The following is a 20404-nucleotide window of genomic DNA, read 5'->3' as shown; positions in this document are numbered from 1 at the left end:
GGTGTTCAAATTATATGCATTGAACATTGTGGGAGTTCTATGGGCTGCATTTTCTATTTTACTGCATATTCTAGCAAGTAGGTTCTGTCTTGGGAAAAATAGGACTTAAGTCAAAATGTTACAGGAAAAGAAGACCTGGTGACGTGCCCAAGATGGCAGAGTAGGAAGGCCCTGAGCTCACCTCCTGCAGGGGCACAGCAAACTGACAGCTGTTTACAGAGAGATGAGTAAAACTCGAGGGCTACCAGAAAACATCTTCTACAACTAAAGATATAAAGAAAGAACCACAGTGAGATGGATTGGAGGGGTGGAGACACAGTACAGTCAAGATCCACAGCCCCAGGTTGGCAACCCACAAACAGAAGGATAATTACATTTTCAGGGGCTCCCCTCAAGGAGCAAGGGGTCCGGCATCCACAAGGGGTCCTCGGCAGCCTGGAAGTCCTACGCCGGGAAGACTGAGCCCTCAGTCTCCCCAAACCCAAACATTTAAAGAATGTTTGGCTTTAAAAGATAGCGGATTACTTTCAGGAGGAGAGCCAGGGGGCTGTGGCAAGTGCAGACTCCACTTTTACGGGGAGCGCAGCAAAATCTCACATGTGCCTTGATTCAGGGCAGATGCAGTGATTAGAAAGGAGGCTGGATCAGACCCGCTTGCTGACCTTGGGAAAGCCTCCTGGAGAGGCAGAAAGCAATTAAAATTTACCCTGGGACGTAGAAACTGGCAGGAGCCATATTGGGGAGCTTGTCCCACCCCAAGGACACTGGTGCTGGCGAGCATCACTTTGGAATCCGCTCTCTGGCTTATTAGCTCCAGGACCAGGCACTGCCCACCATCCAGCCAGTACCGGTCCTGGGACACTTCAGGCCAGACAGCTAGCCAGTCAGGGACACAGTCCCATCCACCAGCAGGCCAGCTGCCTTAAGATTCCTTGAGACCCCCCAGCTGCCATAGGACTAGGCCCCACCCACCAGAGGGCCGAGGACCCAGTCCTGCCCACCTGCTAGCCCACGCCAACCCCAGGAGCCCCAGGATTCTGCAGCCCAAGACTCTGGGACACAGCTCCACCTATCAGATCTTTTTTTTTTAATTTGATAATATATTTATTAGAATAAGAGACAATATTTGTTAAACATCTGGATGAAAATGGTAAAAGGATTTTCATACAGTTTTCAGGCACTGTACACACACGGTTGTTTACAGTAGCATCAGTATGTGGATTTGGGAAAAGATAAATCTCATACATGTTAACGCCTTGATCCATTTGTAACATTCAGAGCAACTCCACCATTTTAGAAACACTAATCCAAACTTAAGAGAGACATATCACTAAATACCCCAACATGGTATATTTAGAAATAAAAAGGCTCTAGCCCCGAGACCCCTGGGCCCCAAAACTACTTACCAGCAGGCTGACACCAGCTCTGAACCCTCTGGGCCCTGACCCCAGGACCAGCCAAAGACCCCAGGACCAAAGGGTGAACACCAGCCCTGTAGCACCCAAGGCCATGACCCACCCAACAGCCAGCAGACATCAGCCCCAGGGCTACTGAAGTCCCACAGCAAGTCATGTCAAGACACAGCCCATCTACCAGCAGGTTGGTCCCACCAGGGATGCCCTGAGCCTCAGCCACACCCACCAGCAGGCTGTCACCAGCCAGACTCCACAGCCAGCCATGTCAGGAATCTGCCCTGCCTGACAGCAGGCAGACGTCAGCCACGAGACACCTCCCTGCCCATGAACCCCCCCATCAGCAGGCTGACTCTAGCTCCAGGACGCCCCAACCAGCAGCCAGCCGCCCCAGGACCCAGCTCCACTCACAGGGCGGGCCAGAACTAGCCCCAGAACTCCCCAGGGCCATGGCCCAGCAGCCCTGCTCCAGGACCAGGACTCCCCTGGAAGTGCAGCCAAAGGACCCAGTCCTGCCCACCGGCAGCTGGCAGCCTCCGCACAAGGCAGGGTCTGGCAACCCATCAGACCAATGACCAGCCCGCCTACCGCACTGCCCACCATGGTCAACCCACCACAACAGGAGGACCCCACATAGCCCACATAGAGGAGACCCCTGTAACGTACCTCTGGTGACCACTGCTGGGCCCCACAGGACATTTCCTCCCTAAGGCCACGTCTTCAAGATCACGAGACATAACCGACTTACCAGGTACCTAGAAATAAAAACAGCAAATCAGGCAAAATGAAGTGACAGAGAAAAATATATTCTAAACAAAGGAACAGGACAAAACCCCAGAACAACTAAGTAAAGTGGAGATAAGCAATCTAGCTGATAAAGAGCTTAAGGTAATGATCAAAAAGGTGCTCAAAGAACTTGGAAGAAGAACGGGTGAGCACAGTAAGAAGGTAGAACTTTTTACCAGGGTTAGAAACTGTAAGAAGAACCAAACAGACCTGAAGAATAATATAAAAAAATAAAATAAGTAAAGAATACACTAGCAGGAATCCATAGTAGATTAAATGACACAGAGGAACAGATCAGTGAACAGGGAGACAGAGCTGAACAAAAAAAAAAAAAGAAGACGAAAGAATTTTTTAAAAGGGGGATAGTTTACGAGACCTCTGGGACAACGTCAAGCATACTAGCATTCACTTTATAGGTGTCCCAGAGGAGGAGAGAGAGAGAGAAAGCCAGAGAGCTGATTTAAAGAAATAATAGCTGAGAACTTCCTTAACTTGCAGAAGGAGATAGACATCCAGATCCACAGAGAGTCCCATACAAGATGAACCCAAAGAGGACCATGCCAAGGAACATTGTAACTAAAATGGGGAAAGTCAAAGATAAAGACAGAATATTAAAAGCAAGCAAGAGAAAAGCATCATATATACCAGGGAACTCCCTTAAGGCTGTCAGCTGGCTTTTCAGCACAAGCTGTGCAGACCAGAAGGGAATGGCATGATACAAAGTGATGAAAAGGAAAAAACTACAGCCAAGAATATTCTAACCAGCAACGCTGTCATTCAGATTTGGAGAGATCAAAAGTTACACCAAACAAAATCTAAAAGAGTTCAGCACGGTTCATAGAACAGTACAGAGGTTCCTTTAAAAACTAAAAATAGCATTGCTGTGTGATCCAGCAATCCCACTCCTGGGCATATATCTGGAGAAAACTCTTAACTTGAAAAGATACATGCACCCCAGGGTTCATAGCCGCATTCTTATTGAGGACCTGATTCATGCCTCTGTTATAATGCTTTCATATTTTCCTATAAGTACTGTTTAATTTTTTTTCTTTTTCTTTACATAACGAGTTTCTTAAATTTTGACTTAGATCTTTGGTATCCCATGGCCTTGTACAGTTTCTGACATGTTGTAAGCACTTTGCAAATATTGATGAATAATTAAACAATTGAATAGTTTTTCCTTCCTACTATATATTTAGCATTATGCTGGGGACTGAGAGAAATATAAAGACGTGTACCCTCAAGGAGCATGTAATCAGCACATAAATGTGAAAAGTTAATGAACACCATGCAGCGGTGTATCATGTCGCCATGACAGAGGATTCCTTGGTGTTGGCACTGAGGAAAGTAGCCAAGAAGAGTTACATATTCCCCAAACCGTGACAGGGTGATGGTTGGGTGAGTGATAGAGGGGCACGGCCCAGAGAGATCGAGGTCTGTTTCCATCATTATTCGGTTCACGTCCAACTTGTCCACTAGACTGTAAGAAGCTCCCAGGAATCGTAGTGCACGTAGGCTTTTGTTCACCATCGTATTCCTAGGACCCGGCAGGGTACCAGGCATAAAGCAGAGAATGGCGCCCTTACTCTGCACAGTATTTTCTGCTCTTTGTGTGGCTGGATCAGTCCCATTCTCAGTTCTCAGATCAGGTATCACCTCTTCCAAGATGCCTCCCCGAGTGGCCTCTTTGTTACTCTCTTTCTCAGTCTTCAGTTTATTCCCTTCACAGCACTTACTACCTCTCATTTCATTTAATTGACACTAGTCTTTCATCTTTTGCCCCCTCTAGACTTAAGCTACTTGATAGTGATGACTGTCGTCTGTTCTAGTCCCTGTTGCATCCATAGCATGTATCAGAGCACCTGGTGCCTTTCATTGGAGAGGTTTTAATCCACATAGTGATCTCACCCTGTCTAAAGTAGCTTCTGCCAACCAATCATCTGGCTTATTTTCTGTTTAGCGCTAATTTTCTGAAATTATTTTCTGGAATTATTCTCTGTGTGTGTTTACGCTACATTCAAACTGTAAAGTGCACTGAAGGCAGAGTCTAGAACCAGATCTGCCTGGTTCATTGCTGTATTGTCAATGCTGCGTAGAGGGGCCAACACAACCAATTGCTGACTGTACAAATATTTAGCAAATAAAAGATGGTAGCATGATAGAAAAAGACAAAATACATTTTTTTTTTTTTTTGAAAAAAGCTAAGGAAAAGGATTAGCTATTAGCCAGGACAGCAGAACAAGTGTTAGCTTAGAAATGGTGGTGGTGGAAGCAAGATCTACTTTTAATGAAAAAAAAAAAAAAAAAAGACTGTGGAAATCAGAGTAGGAAGTAGAGAAAAGAAACCAACAATGGTGGCCAAACATCTCACACAATTTATTGGCTTTTTTCAGGCTCCATGAGACAGACAAAACAACGGGTAAACCAAGACCGTCATAGGGCATTTAGAGGCAGGATGTGCTAAATTCCTATTCACCATCCGAAGTGCAATATAAAGAACACCCCATAGGGGGCTGGGCAGACCTGGGTTTGGCGCCTCCTCTCCCACTTATTACCTGTATGATAGTGGATAAGTCAGGTGCCTTCTCTGAACCTCAGTTTCCATACCTGCAAAATGGGAAAAAGAAAACCTACCGCGTACCGCGGTTGTAAAGATAAGGTAAGCAAATACCTGTAAATAGCTGTGCTGGGGCGGAGCCTGTTTCATTTAGTGAATGTGGCTGCGGTTATTTGTAACAGTTCGTCATTTACGGTGCGTGGCTGGAGGTGTGGCAAGCAGACTATCTAATAATATGAGTAAAGGGAAATTCATCTCCTTACATTTAAATGACTTTACGGAGCATCTCTTTATTTGGGATCATAGCATGAATGCACTATTGATCATGTTATATAACTGTCGGTGAGGGCAGGCTAAATCATAAACCATTGACTTGAAAAAGAAAAACAGAAAAATAATCATGATCCTAATTATTCTTTCACATTGTACGTAGTGGAGTCTCAGGAAATACAATTGGAATCTTTCACCGATTCTGCGTTAATTAGCATGTCTTGCAGGTGCTCACACTGAAACACCCAAACATTCTGCGTAGGTATTGTTTCCAAAGAGGAGCTCGGTAGAAGCCCACGTTCCTGGCTGAGGCCGTCATGTGTCTGTACAGAAAGGCAAATGATCCACAATTAGCTGAAGTTTTTAATCTGCGTATAGTTGTTAACAAGTGGATTTATTATTTAAAAGAGAAGTGCAATATTAAGAGTCCTAGTTACCTCTGAATTGGGAGTGGGGCACATCATAACTTTGTAACACAATTTGGAACCTTTCTCAGAAAACTAATTTCTGAAGATTCTCTATTGCCTGAAAAGTTTCATAATGATGTTGATTTGCCAACTTCTCTAGTGAGAGGTAATGAATCAAGTGCACCTGGGTTTATACAGGAAAAATAACATATTAATTGATTTATGTCCATGTGTTTCAGATATCCATAAAGCAAAGCCTTTGGCGACTGGCAAATGTAATAATTTCACGTTTACCTATGACTCACCAAGTACAATCCAATGCTGGAAGGCAAAATTTTATGTTTTATGTTTAGTTTTTATGATTGCTTTCATATAGCTTCTCCGTGCATTAAAAGTCAATTTTCAGAACCATAGGCTTACCAATTTTTATGAATAAAAATTTTATGAGAAATGTCTTGAGGTAGCAGAAAATTATTTTCTGATCATCTTTATCACCTTCCCAAAGTTTGCTGTTGCTGTGTTTCCACGTATGCTCAAGGATATTGTTTGTAATATTTCTAAATATGACACATTTCATTAGAAATCTGATATATTACACAGAGATAGTATATGGAGGGTCACCACCATCATGTGACAGAGGTGCTTTTCAGTTTGTTTACACTGATAATTGTTTAAAATCAAATATCAAGAAAGGCTTTGAATAGATTATTAATAATGTTGTATTTATGGAAATTGTATCATCTTCTACCTGTCATAATTATGAGCAAGAAGAATTAATCCTTGGAATGAGGGGCTCCCGGTAACACAGTAACTTAGTTCACTAACATATAGAACAAAGAAGACTTGAGATAAAATAAAATAGTTCTTTAAAGATCTATGCCAAGTGTACATATTTTATTTATATGATGTATAAACATATTACATTATATAGTATTTACATTATATATAAACATGTTACATTATATAGTATTTACATTATATATAAACATGTTACATTATATATATTATTTATATTATATATAAAGACATGACATTGTATATATTATTTACATTATATATACACACAAGAAAGAGAACTCTAAGGATAATATATGTTACATGTGTTATATTGTCCTTATAGTTCGTCTTGTATTTTTGCTCTGTCTTGAGTCACCTACATAATATAAATTTTTATCTTTTAATGATATGTGTAGCCACCATGTGTTAGCAGCACAAATCTCACTGTCATACAACTTCCAAAGAAATGTAGAAGTTGTGTCCTTTGAGGAAGTTGCAGAATTTGATAGCCATCACTAGTGGGCACTAAATCATCCCCCAATCCATCCTGTTTTCCGATGCAATGATATAGGAGTCTGCCACCAGGGTGCCTATGTATGATGAAAAATAGCCTCAGGTGAGAAATCCAAAGTGCAAAGAAGGTGGGGAGATAGTATTCGTTACTAGAAATATTCTAAGTTTAGAGCCAAATCTATGCATTGGTAGTAAAATTTCTAAGATGGTCATAAACCATCCAGAGTTAAATGTGCACCTCAGCCTGCATGTTTTGCAGGCTTTGTCAATGACTTGCAGGATGAACATAGATCCACTGCCATTTTTCCACTTTGCAATGAAGTTAGGATTTCTTTCTCATGTGCTGCAGGTACCAGAATAATTCTGAGAAAATATTGTTTCAAGATGAGCTGGAATATACCACTAAAAGGAAAGTTTTCATTACAGATGTAAGTTAACATCAAAAAGAAGCACACATTGGCATGACAATTAGCTTTTAGGTGGGAAGATAGTTGCAAGATTAGAGCAGAATGGAAAAAAGTGAAAAAACCTTGATGTGGTGCATAAAAATATCTTTTAAGTCAGACTGACCTGGGTACCAATCCTTTCGGCACCCACTGTGCAGCACTGGGCAAGCAACTCAACTGTTCTCTGAGCCTCAGCTGACTTCCTTATAAACTGAGAAAAAGCTTACTTACCATATATATTTGCATGTGGTCTACAGTGGATCAGATGCTTGACACAGAGCAAATTTTTGACAAATATGAGTTCGCTTAGTCTGAATAGAACATTAAAATATACTCAGTGTCCTTAACAGGGTTTTCTTTTTCCTAAATAGCATTCTCAATAAGGGGGATGATCTGAAATACAGTTCTGGGGACACTGATTGAATGTCATCTTTTCTTTTCCCTACCAGTGATCTGTTGGATGATATGGGAAGAGTCCTGTGATATCACTGACCCTCATGGTCTATATCTGCAAAAGGAAGAGCATAGTTTATTAATACCATTTGATATGCTTTGCAAATAAATGTTTTGCATATAGCACACATTGAATAACTGTCGAATTAGTTGAATAGTGTGACACTGTCCTGTGGGGAGCTTGAATGAGTTACTGGGAACTTCTGTGATAAATATCGACTGCACATTCACTCTGTTAACGATATGTGGACTCTATAAACCAAGCCCACTAGTCACCTAAGTCTTTTCTGAATGGACCATGTCAATGTAAAGACAGGCAACTGCTAACACCCATGTAAGGCTTCTTTACTCCGGCATGTAAACTCGTTTTCCAAAAGGACCCTGAGGGTAACAGAATGTCTCTCTCATTGGTTTCCAACAAGGAAAACAATGCATTTTGGGTTCTTCTTGGCCATTGACCTCCAGACTAAAAATAGTTTCAGAAAAGTTTTCAATTCACTGAGAGTATAATTCTTCAACAACAAAATGTATTTCATCCTTTCCATCCCTCTGCCCTGCCCCTATATATCTTATTTTCCTAGTCTTTGCTCTCTTACTTGAGGGTTGATAATTTTTCTCTAGAGTTCAGAGGATAAACACTCTTGACCTAAAACTCATTGAAGAAAGACATGGGACGTCTGGTAGTTCAAATCCATTGCTCTAAAGGTTTTACTTTCTGTTTGTGTTCTCACTGCGTGGTCCGTGGGGGTCAGAGGCAGAGACTCTGTGATTATCTTTACTGAGAAAGATGAAAACAGAAGGAAGCCACACTGGGTCCAGAGCAGCAAGGGTCCAGCCCACTGTTTCTAAAAGTCTGCTGCATTCCAAACACAATGAACTTACCCTAGGGTTGTTTTGTTTTGTTTTTCAGAAAAACAGCTATGAAGCTTGACTTCATAAAGGTGATGGTCAAAATATTTAACTACTTTAGAAAAAATTTATAAAGCATATGTAACTGCTGGTGCCGTGGGGTATTGACTAACCAGGATGGACACCAGCCGTAAACAGCCAGTGCATCCTCGCTGGTGCACACCATTAGCCATTGCAGATGCTACTGAAAATATAAAAAGGAAATTTCAGGTCTCATGCAGTGTCCCCTATTCTACCAAAATTGAATTTATTTTACACTAACAAATGTATTTGAAGTGAACAGAATCATAGTCTCTCTCCAGTTACTGCCTTCCAACTCTGTTCCCAGTAACAGCAAAGCTCCTCATCAGAGTTCTATAATTATTACCTCTACTTTTCACTTCCCACTTTCTTTTGAATCAACTGCAGTCAGGCCTTTGTCCCCAATATCAGCTTCCTCTGGACCTCGAAGATCTTACCAAGATCAGCATCCCCCGTACTGCCAAATCCTGTGGATTTTCAGTCTTCCTACTCAAACTTTCAGCTTCATTCAGCAAAGTTGATCACTCTCTCCTTCTCGAAACACTTTTTTCACCTGGTTTCTAGGATGTGCTTTGTCCTGTTTTTATAATGTACGTCATTCTTTTTCTATTTTCCTTGCTGGCTTCTCCTCTTCCAACTTGTAAAGGTCAGAGTGCCTCAGCGTTCAGTCCCTGGCCCTCTTCCCTTGGCTTTCTACCCTCCTCTTCTAGGTGACTGCATCCAGGTCTGTGGCTTTAGGTCAGCAGGCGCACTGTTGACTCCACATGCACATCTCCAGCCTTGGTCCCTCACCTAAGCTTCCCCACTGCCTGCACGGCACCTGCACTTCATGTCTAATAGCGTGTTCTGAATAGATCTCTGGACTTCCTACCCACTTCCCCATCTTCTCCAAGTGTGTTGGTTCCCAAGACACTCCCTTCTCAGTCAGTGATGACTATCAATTACCAAATGCTGGAGCAGCTGGTAAATTCAGAAGCTCTGTTGGTGATACCTTTGAAATACAACTTGATCTGAACATCTGACCAACCTTGTTTAACCACCATCATCTCACACCTAAAATATTGCAGCCGTCTTTGAGCCGGTCTTTATTTCCCTACTGCCAACCTACCACTTTCCACATCACTCACACTCCTTGTTGAGGTTTTTGGACACACCCATCTTATTTCTTCCTCAGGGCCTTTGCATTTGCTCTGCCTTCTAGCTGGTCTGCTTCTCCTCCAGAGATAGACAGAACCTGCTCTTCTATACCAATCAGTGCTCTGCACAAAGATCAGCCTCAAAGAAGTTTTCTGTCCACTAACCAACCTAGCACCCACCCCTAAGTCACCATTCTCCAGCCCCTTACCCGGCTTTACTTCCTTCAGAGCCTTTATCACCATTTGACATCATATTACATTGCTATTTGCTGGTTGACTGGTCTGTCTTCTACTAGAAACTATGCTCCATGAGCCATTCTTGGCAAAAAACTATAAAAATAGAAATTAACTTATTGCAAGAAAAACTAGAAGCTCTTTACATCAACCACCCGTGGGATATTTAGATCGACTTCATACTCCATTGTTTGTGAAGTGAATTTTTTATATTGAACCACGTTTACCCACTGATAGCCACTATTATTATTTCTTCACAGAGAAAAATGACCTCAATATTAAATAAAAATTTTACCAAGGACAATATCTACTCTTTTGACAGTATGCAATTAATTTTCCTATAAAGCCTACAGAAGAGATTAGTCATTCAGACAATTGAATGTGACCATTCCTGGCAGCATGCGTAGAGCCAGAACAGACACAGGAGCAGTAACATTTTGTACCAAATGTACCAATACAAGGAAGCATAGAGTAAGCAAGGGTTGGGTGCTATTAAGCTCCAGCCAGTGTCTGAAAAAGAACATGAAAATGTGTTGCCCAAAATCTTCCTTCCACTAGATTTTACTCTTTCCTTAATAGGAAAAAAATAATTATTAGAAGTTCTCATTTCAGTAAAAATGTGTTATATTGTTATTATGTATTATATAATTAATATACTATACAGTTGCCACTATATTATATAGTTAATATTCCAATGTATTATATAGTTAATATTGATCCTTCTTAAGAAGTGCAAAGTAGGTCAAGTTGTTGGTTGATGACAAATGGAAGACTTTACCCAAAAGGATCTATTGTTGACTTACAACCCTGTGTTTCTTTAGACTTTGCCCTGACTTAGTTATCAGCCACTGGTTATAGTCAATGGTTTATCTGTCCCACCAACACCCACACATAGGAGTCTCTGAGATGTCAAGCACTCTGTCCCTTGCATACTGGTGAACTATGTTGCCCTAGTGAAGAATATTGATTTCCCATTAGTCCTGGAAGGCATATGATGTATTTCCATTAGCTGTAAACACTTACAAGACTGACTTTTATTTTGTCCTTCATCACATCAGTCTGCCAGGACAGGACATCTGTAAATGAGGCCCAGTGCATTTTATCAGGCACTCTTCCACCTGGATGTCTAAAGGGATGATGCTTTCAAGGTGTCTAGATATAATAAAACTTGTTTAAAAAAAAAATCCCACTGCTATCGTGCCAAAGCCTCATGAGAAAGTCCCTTAAAAGTAACAAACTACCCTCACTTCTCAAATCTATTCTGGGCTGGACTGACTTGCTTTTTCTATGGGCACTAAGCCATTACTTACATCTCATTGATGTATGTTGGCTTCAGAATTAGCCAGGAAAATTCCTATTGGCCTTTGCAAGGAAGAAGGATTATTGATGAGGAAAATACATTAAAACACACTACAAAATAGGCCCTTAGGATAAGTTAGATTGTTTGGACAACAACAACTTCGAGAGTTCATCAGTATCTTGGAATTCACAAAAACACATGAAAGAGTCAACGTCTTTAAACATTTTAAGTAAGGATTTGCAGTTTGATTTGGATTTGCGATAGTGATGAATGAGATCTGTCATCTCTACTACTTGTTGAAAAAAAGCCTACTTCAACCAGAAAGCCAAGATTTTTCCCTGAAGGTTTTAAATCTTTTAAATAGCATATGGGACTCTGGAGAGAAAACTCCAAAAGGTTATGGAATTCATTTGTCCTTGAGGGAAAAAAAAAAATCGTGACTATTAGGAAGGAATGAGAGTACAGCCTATGAGAAAAGAGGAGTTGCCAAGGGACATCTGAGAAGTAGCTTGCTGCTTTCTCTCTTTTTCACATCCTTCATACTTACTGCAGGGTGTCTCCAACTCTCAGCCTTGCCTTGACGACCCTTCTGGATCATCCACTGTGGGAAATGGTCCCTCTGCATTTTTAACCCCGTGTTGGTTTTACATTCTCTTTTCTTGCTCTCTGACTTGGTTGGATGTGCCTCATGTGCTTCTTTTTTTAAAAAAAAATTATTTTTTTTTAACTATCTTTTGTTTGGGGGGGGGGGGCAATTAAGTTTATTTATTTATTTTTAGTGGAGGTACCGGGGATTGAACCCAGGACCTCGAGCATGCTAAGCCGGTGCTCTACCACTGAGCTATACCCACCCCCCATCACATGCTTCTTTACATTTACATGATAACTAAACAGTGTCTTGGATCATCCCAATGAGCGTTTTTGCTAATTCCCCAAACGTTAATTGCTTTATCTCACAATATTAAAATGTGACTCAGCTTTCTTCCTTTCATTATCCACTGTCTCCTTTCCTCTGTGATCCTTGGCAAATAGCTTAATCTTTGGGATACTCTCTGTATGATCCCGATACCTTGTTTATAGGGAAAAAAATAAAATAAAACAACCAATTTTTTTTCATAATAATGAATCCCAGTTTAATGTGTAATATTGTTTACAAAAACAAATATTTGTTGCGTTGCCTCTGTTTTCATAATTCATCCTGTTTCCACTTCGGAAATCAAAGCGGAACTGTTGTATATCTTTCAGAGAGCTCCATTCATCAAGTCAATAAATATTTGAGTCCTTACTATGTACTGAGCACTGCTTCAGGTATGGGAATATAACAGTGAGCAAAACATGGAAACATTGCATAAGCTTCCTGGAGCTTACGTGTCAATGGGGGAAGCAGGCAGTAAACAAACAAATAAGCAAAACCTACTATATGTCAAGGTTTCCAAGGACTTCTTCAGCCAAGTGATACCACGGCAATTTTGCCAATTAGGAGAAGCACAGGGCTGCTGAAAGAAATCAGGCACTCAAGATTCTTAATAAGAAACAAAACTATCACCCAAAGCATGAGTACAATTCTTCAAGCCACCACTGCTGTCATCTGAAATCCTGTTGCTAGGACACGGTAAGCATAGAAAACCTAAGGACCCTTTACAAGCTGGGGACATTTTTGGTAGAATGATGTTCCAATAATCATGAATCTATATTCAGTCCTGAAATAGGAGGAGAAGGAATTGAGATTAACAAAGAAAAAGACACATATCTGTAAAGTTGGCTTTTGAAATAATTTAAAGCTTTAGAATCTAATGCCCATAAAAAGGAGATATACAGATTATTACATCTGAAAAATGTTGGTATTTTTATTAATATTTAGGAATCTATTGTCAATTCTTTTCTAAATGGTTATCAGTACTTTTTAGTAAAATATAATCTAATTTGTCTCTTAATTTCTTCAAAAACCAGGTAGTCAGTCTTTTGCCCCCAAAATACAGCCTTTGTTCTGCTGGTTTTAGTTTTGGAGGGTAATCAGTGCTAGTACATTTTTATCCTCTAATGCTTCTCAGTTTGGGGAACTGAATGCTAGCTGGGGACTTCAAAGCTGTTTTGATTTCAAGCGTGAGTTCCTCTGCACAGGACCAAGTTCTTTCCCTTGGCCCCAAGGAATGGGTCTCAATGAGAAAAATGTGGGGAAATGATGACTCCAGGATATCCTGAGACCATTCTGCCTACATACTTCACATTGTCCTGAAACTGTGTCCACATGTGGCCCGTGAATAATAGGGCTTCTCTTGGATGGAATGGCATTTGGACACATCAGTCTGAATTATGTGTCCAAATGCAATGTGGACCCCAGTGTTCAAACGCGATTTTTATTGCTACAGGCAGAAGTAAACCACTGTGTATAAGAAATAAGAATCGATATATACCGTGGTACTGCTCATTTGTTTTTTATATGGGAAATATACCCATCTGAATAAAAATTAACTTTTTCTCATATGTCAAGCAAGATACAAGGTTGGAAGTCTGTTCATCACCATGAGCTGATGAGAACTGAATTGGGGTACGTGACACAATGTACCTAAATAATTCTCACATCACTAAGCCACAAATGGAGCAGACCTCTGAAGGTATTGTTAAATTTAACAGCAGACAGTAAGAAGGAATCTTTGGGTTACTGAATACTGATAACATTTCTTAAAGAACAAAATAAATGAACATTGTGTAACATGCCATCACAGGACCAGCCTGTCTCTACCTTGATCTTAGATCAACACATCTTGCCTCGTCATTTTCTTAATTCAACATTTTCATTTTGTGTTCAAAATATAATTTTAAAATTTATGCAGAAGGAAAGAAAGCCATGGCTCTCATCACATTTATATACAATCTGTGTCTGAAATACTGCTATACGTCCGTAGTTTGAATGGCAAGAGAATCTCAGTATTTGCTAGTCATCTCCTGTGAGTCAAATCTCCCTGCTCATCATTCTGATTGGAAACCAGCGGTCCCTGGGACAGTTACTTAGTAGAGAAGAAGTTACTGTTGGTTTTCTGGTTCAAGTGAGGGTCAGATAAAATATGAGGACCTTCCAAGGGGTGGAGGGGAAGAAGTTTAAAGCCCCTCACAGAACTGACTTTTGGTGAGAGATAAGCATGTGATATACCTGCCAATTAGAATAGATTTAGCAGGTCTGAATAATTCTAGTACTGAGTGAAAAACAAAGTTGTCACTTTTCACAGTTAGAGACAGCATGGCCAGGGAGAAAGGATGTACTCTTTGGCCTGGGTTCTGCTACATGTCAGCTACGTCATTCTGTGACAGTTTAACGTCTCTGAGGCAAATTTTTCTCATCTGTATGATGGATTAATAATGGCAAGCTTTTGTGATCATTTTGTAGGTAAATAAAAATATACATATGTCACCTAGGATGATGCTAGAACATTGTTATGTGTGTGATAACTTATAACCCAGGTGTCCACCGGTTTCCTTGGTCTTTAGTTAGACATGGTGCTACCTTACCAGCTCTGACCTGCCTCCACCACAGTGGAAGTCTCCCACAGTTATTTCTGGAGGTTGCCACAATGTGATCCACATTGCACAAGAAGCCAATTTGCTCCTGTTTTTCTAGCCTCTTTCTGAAGCCACCCCATATGTCTCTTTGAGAGAGGTGTCCCTCACCACGCCCCTGCTCCTGGTGCCCTCTGGGAGAACTCTGCTCTGAGCAAGGTCCGATCAGACTCAGGAGGCCAGTGCTGTGCCTTGGATGAGGGCAGAAAGGAGAAGATGGTCTTTGTCCTTCTTTACCTGGACCTTGAAGCATCCTTGTGTGTGATTGTCCTGAAAACAGACCTATCTGCTGCCTCTGCTTCACTCTCAAGATAAATCTGACCTTGGACTCATGCTGGGAAATCAACCATGCGGGCTGGCCATTTCTCTGTCTCCCCACTCTGTCTCCAGCAATGTGCTAACTGCCATCCAGGCATTGTCTTGCCATCCAGGCATTGTCTCGCCCTCCCAAGAAGTCTGCAGGATTGATAGATGAAGAGACGAAAACCTATGGGGATTCAGAATATCATCTTCCTTCTTCTCTTATCTCCTTTCAATAAGTACTTTGGGGTATCTCCACCCTCACATGCCCATTCTCCATTAGGATGAGCCCAAAACATATGGCAAGTGGTAGCAATTATTGATTACCATTCCATTCTAAGTCAAGTTAAGGTCAAAGTTCCGCTGATTCCACTGCAGAAGGATGCACAGTAGGAACTGAACTACAGAAACTGGAGTCGCTGGAGAGAATGTGGGCAGGGCGTTAGAAGACAAAGGAGAAGAGTTTTGAAAAACCAACATCTGACCACTATTAAAAATAATGTTGGGGATGGATATAGCTCAGTGGTAGAGCATATGCTTAGTATGCACGAGGCCCTGGGTTCAATCCCCAGTACCTCCATTAAATAAATTTATAAAAATAAATTTAAAAACTTAATTACCCCCCCCAATTTTTTTTAATAATGTAGAAGGGGAAAATCTAAGAGAATTTATGTATCATCTCTTTTTTTATTAGTTCTCTTTGTTTTCAGTTTCTTAGATGGCATTAGATATTTCTTTCACACTTTCTCCCAAATTTGCTGACTTGACCCCTTCTTAAAAAAAAAAAAAAAAAGCCAAGTCACGCCATCTTCCAGGTAAAGAGCAAGACTCTCTTTTCTTTTTCCTCCACTCTCCATTTCCTTAATTCATCTTTCTGTCTCCAAGTACAGGTGATAAATCATTGAGGAACTGTTTTTTGGTGAATGAAGTTTTGATCCCAGACTGCAAGAAATCGCGAGAGATCACTTTCAAACTCAAATCAATTTCATACCCAGTAGAAAACTTTTGTTTCATGAAATGAAAAGCTAAATAATAACAGTCCAAGAACATCTTTCCCAGAAGAAGCTACACTAAGTGCACTTGCCCAATTACTATCAAGGATTCTCTTTCTTAAACCAAGAAATAAAAAAGAGAAATGCTCTATTGTTAATGCTGTGTGATGCTTATCCAGGGCTAGTGAAAGATTCTCCGGGTATCAGTCCCTTTATTTGCCAAGCATAATTTTTCTATAGGAGATGGCAGCTACATTTTAGCAAAAGACCAAACAGTTTCAATTCTCCTTGCAAGAGTCTTTCAAGTAACATAGAGCAAGATAGTACTGGTGAAAAAAATGCAAATGCACTTTAATAAAATGCAACGTTCACAACTATTTCTACCTATTCACTTTCTACTAATATTTTAGATTGACGTAGTCCAAGTTCATCCATTTTTAATGCTTCGGGTTTTCTGAATTTCCCAAATTACATGTCTCTTTGCTGCTGATTTCCAAAAAGCGAGAAGAGGTGAGAGGAACAAGATATTTGCATACACACCAATAGAAAGGGATGGTATTGTGCGATTTTATTTTTCTTCTTGTATATTTATTTCTTATTAGTGGCTTGAAGTGATTGATAGATCAAGAAATTAGTAGACACTGAAAGCTTTCCTGGTTACCACCACTCTTATATTTTCCTTTCCTTTAAGGTCTATTCTCCCTTAATCAGAATTTTCAGCAACAAGAGGAGTGGGATGGACCAGGAAACTCCTAAAATGTTCAGGCATGCTGTTATTAGCAGACTCTATTAGCTGCATATATAAAAAATCTTGGGAAAAGTCAACTTTTTTATATTGAGAAAATGGATTGAAATCTTAAATTAATACTTAACTTTTTCATATCCAAGTTATTTTAAAATATTTACTAAATAAATATAGGACTGTTAACTTAGTGATAATTTCAACATTAGACTGTTCATTTAGTGATGATTTCATTATTAGAAGTGAAAATATGTGTATGAATGCCTGTGGATTCAACTCAAATGTTTCTTCACTATTTAATGTATTTCTTCTTCACTTGCTCGTTATGAACTTAAATTTGGTGCCTCCATCCAAAAACCAAGAGCAGACGAGTTACCTCACACTGTCCTCATTTGCATCCATTTCCCTTCTTTATGAGAAGGAGAGCCATCCCACCTAATTTTGCCTTGACAACAAGGAAATAACTAATGACAATATGGGAATCAACTCACTGTTCATCCCTCATGCCAGCATGTCAGGCCCTCCATCATTTGGTTCAAACTGGTGCTAATTGCAAGAGAGCAGGACAAGAGTCTTTGGCGTTTTTCCATTCCATATCATTGCTAGCATGGATCAGTAAAACTCCTTGGATGTGTGCATTGAGGAACTTGGTTAAGTGAGTTAGATCTTCTTTACTGTGTCTTCTTCCACAAAATATGCTGTTATAAGTTTCTTATTTTTTAAAAAGTAATGAAAGAAACTATAACTAAATTACTCTGTATTTATAAAATACGGATCACTGCCTTCCTATAAAAATTTAAGATCAGGTCTCCAGAATGAAAGAGATAAACATGTGTAGATGCAAGTCAATTCTGCATTGGGTTCTTATCACCACATTAAAGAGAAAATCTGAGGATAGAAGTGATGCCTTAATTTTGATTTTTGAATGTATACCACTACCTAATGTACATAAAACCACCATCACAGAACAAACCTGATACATCCAACAGCTGGCTGCATTTAAATGATTTTCAAATAAGTGCTTAAAAAAGTCAATTTGGGGTGTTTTGCTGCCTAGGAACGAAACAAATCATAGATATGTTTTCATGTTGATTTTCTCCGACAGGACTGGGAATTCCCACATTTCATGGGGGATGTCGACGTAAATCTTCCTGGGCTGCACACTCCTCACATGCAGTTCAAGATTCCTTTCTTCCAGAAGATCTTCAAGGAGGAGTATCATATTCATATAACAGGTATAACTTTGAACACAATTTGACTGTCTCCTGAATAGAGTATAGGACCATATCCCTGGATGCCATTTCCCCATGTGGATTTCTGGTTGCAGCAAGACGATAAGCAAATACTAGAGAACCTTTCCACATCACCTCTGGCTGAGCGCCCCCCCCCAACACTTTGTTGAACGTATTAGATCTACCTTGATGTTTTTTAAAAAACACCCTTCTCCAGCTAACATGGTGTTTCCTGGAAATAAAGCTCTACTCTACAAAAAAAAAAAAAAAAAAAAAAAAAAAGATGGCTTATGGGAAAAGATCTCTTTTCCAGGAAGCTAAAAATGGGAATTACCAAAGAAAGCAACTTTCTGGCATGACGGAAGAACACTGGTGAGGGTAGGAAAGAATATGAATTTGGAATCTGCATCCATTGAGTCTTAGGTCTCCTTCCTTACTCAGTGTCTTTCAAATGACTTTAAAATAAAATCTTATTTTGGCTAAATAAATAAATAAATAAAGAAGGCAGCTTCTTTTAAAAACAAAAGCAAATGGTAAGTGAAAAGTCAAACAGAGAAGTTCCAGTCTGAATACTTGGAGTTGACTTGGTATAATTCCTAAGCTGTTCAAAATATCCTAGACTTGGTTGTTAATATAATCCAAAGGGTCATGCCACAGGGCTTTGCAGTTCAAACCAGGCCAAGGTAAATGGGAGGAAAGATCTTTGCTTACTACTACCTGATCTCAGAAAGGGAGCTACTGTGGGCTGATTTTTAAAAATTGAAAGCAAACGTTGATTGCAGAATGGAACATTTTTCAATATCCCCATTTGCCATAAGGGCTTGATTCCATATTCATCTATAGATATTGTTATAATTTTTCATTAAATATTTACTAGTAGCTGAAAAAAAAAAGCACATGGTAACATTTTAGAGGCATACAGGAATATAGTTTTATTCCAGTCACTTAACAGTGCAAGGTGGTTCCAGGTCAGTGGCAGCTCTGGACCATCAGTCTGGGACTTAGACTCCTGGGGGCTTTAACTATTTCAGCTTCCACTTCCAGTGGGCAAATGGGAATAAAGAGAATGCGGAAAATGACTTAAGAAGACTTACCTGTTTCTCAACCACCTGGCCTGGAAAAGAAACCTGTCACTTCCACTCACATTCTATTGGGGAGAACTAGTGGGACGGCCCCATGCCGAGTCAAGGAGAGTGGGGGAAACGTAGGCCCCCAGTTGGTGGCCGCTTCTGATGTCAGGTCTCACGGTCCAGCCCAGGACACATCCTTGGTATGGAGTGTTAGCTACCTCTGCCGTGCTCCGTAGATCACTCCACCTTGGTTTAAGTAGCTTTCTTTTTCACAACATAGAGCTCAGTATATTTTTCCAACATTAATACTCTTTGTGCTTTGTTCTCCGTTTGCTGCTGAAATCAAAACAATGGTGCAGTCAGATCATGTGCCTTCAGGGAGTTCGGCCACTTCTCATTTGATTGAGTAAACCTTACTGCTGCAGAAGAGCACCTGTTTGTCTCAGGTGATCCTCCTGCGCATCCTCACATTAGCTCGTTTTCAGATGTGTCCTGCTCTTGAACTGGCTCGAATATGATTTATCAGAATATTCTTTCATGACATCCCAGTCATTCGCATCTGAAAAAAAGGCTTCCCGGAGTTCCGTTTTATCCCTTTTTTTTTTTTTTCTCTCCTTATAGCAAGAAGCAGACAGCTGAATGATCACAAATAAAGAACAGCATTAGTTCTCAAGCTGTTCAAATGCAGGTAGTGAATGTGTGTGTGTTTTAAGGACAATGGCCTAGGATCCCACACCTGCTATAATAAAAACTGCCGATGAAATCTGTGCTCACACTAACGTCTGTGCTGCCGAATAAAAATAGCCCAAGCACAGAAAATGTGAACATCTGAGGACTGGGGAAAAAAAAAAAAAAAAACCTTTGCTTCCCAACTTGAAGGCTGTTTTTGCTTTGAGCACGAGGCGACCTTCCTAAATTGGAGAATGAGCTCATGAATAGGGAAGATGCAACGGGTTTCTTTTCCTATTCAAAGTGGATGAGGCCCATCTATTAAATTCACTGGGTAAATCAGTCAATTTGAGTTCAGGTCACATAGTGTGGTTTCAGAGTCCCCACATAATCTCTGCAGCATGCTACCCTCCTGGACTTCTAAAACAGCCATCACACACATGATATCATCCTATCCCTTTGGGCGGGCTTTTGCAGGGACCATCTGTTCTTGCTATCAGCTCTTGTCCCAGACCAACATGGTACTAATATTGTCTCTGAATGAATATCAGAACCCCTGTCAAAGACATACCGATTGAGTGCAGAATATCAGGTTTAAAAAGGGGGGGGGGTGAGATTCAGAG

General features: G+C 40.4%; 1 protein-coding gene across 6 annotated transcripts in view; it reads left to right on the top strand.

Moving 5' to 3' along the window:
* The window catches only part of TMEM117 (transmembrane protein 117), a 441432-nt gene that overhangs the window by 409551 nt on the left and 11477 nt on the right, over positions 1-20404 (top strand). For 5 of the 6 annotated variants that reach the window (XM_032493269.1, XM_006190295.2, XM_032493270.1 and 2 more), the window contains one exon: positions 17916-18045. In XM_032493269.1, coding sequence (XP_032349160.1) covers positions 17916-18045 — 130 coding nt within the window. Of the gene's footprint in view, positions 1-7617; positions 7763-17915; positions 18046-20404 lie in introns of those variants that run through there. The other variant, XM_032493273.1, reaches the window with a different exon arrangement.

The sequence above is a fragment of the Camelus ferus genome, chromosome 12, assembly GCF_009834535.1.
Source record: "Camelus ferus isolate YT-003-E chromosome 12, BCGSAC_Cfer_1.0, whole genome shotgun sequence".
In the NCBI taxonomy this organism is placed as follows: Eukaryota; Metazoa; Chordata; class Mammalia; order Artiodactyla; family Camelidae; genus Camelus; species Camelus ferus.
The sequence above is the reverse complement of the archived record's forward strand: the minus strand, read 5'-3'. Positions and strand labels throughout refer to the sequence as shown.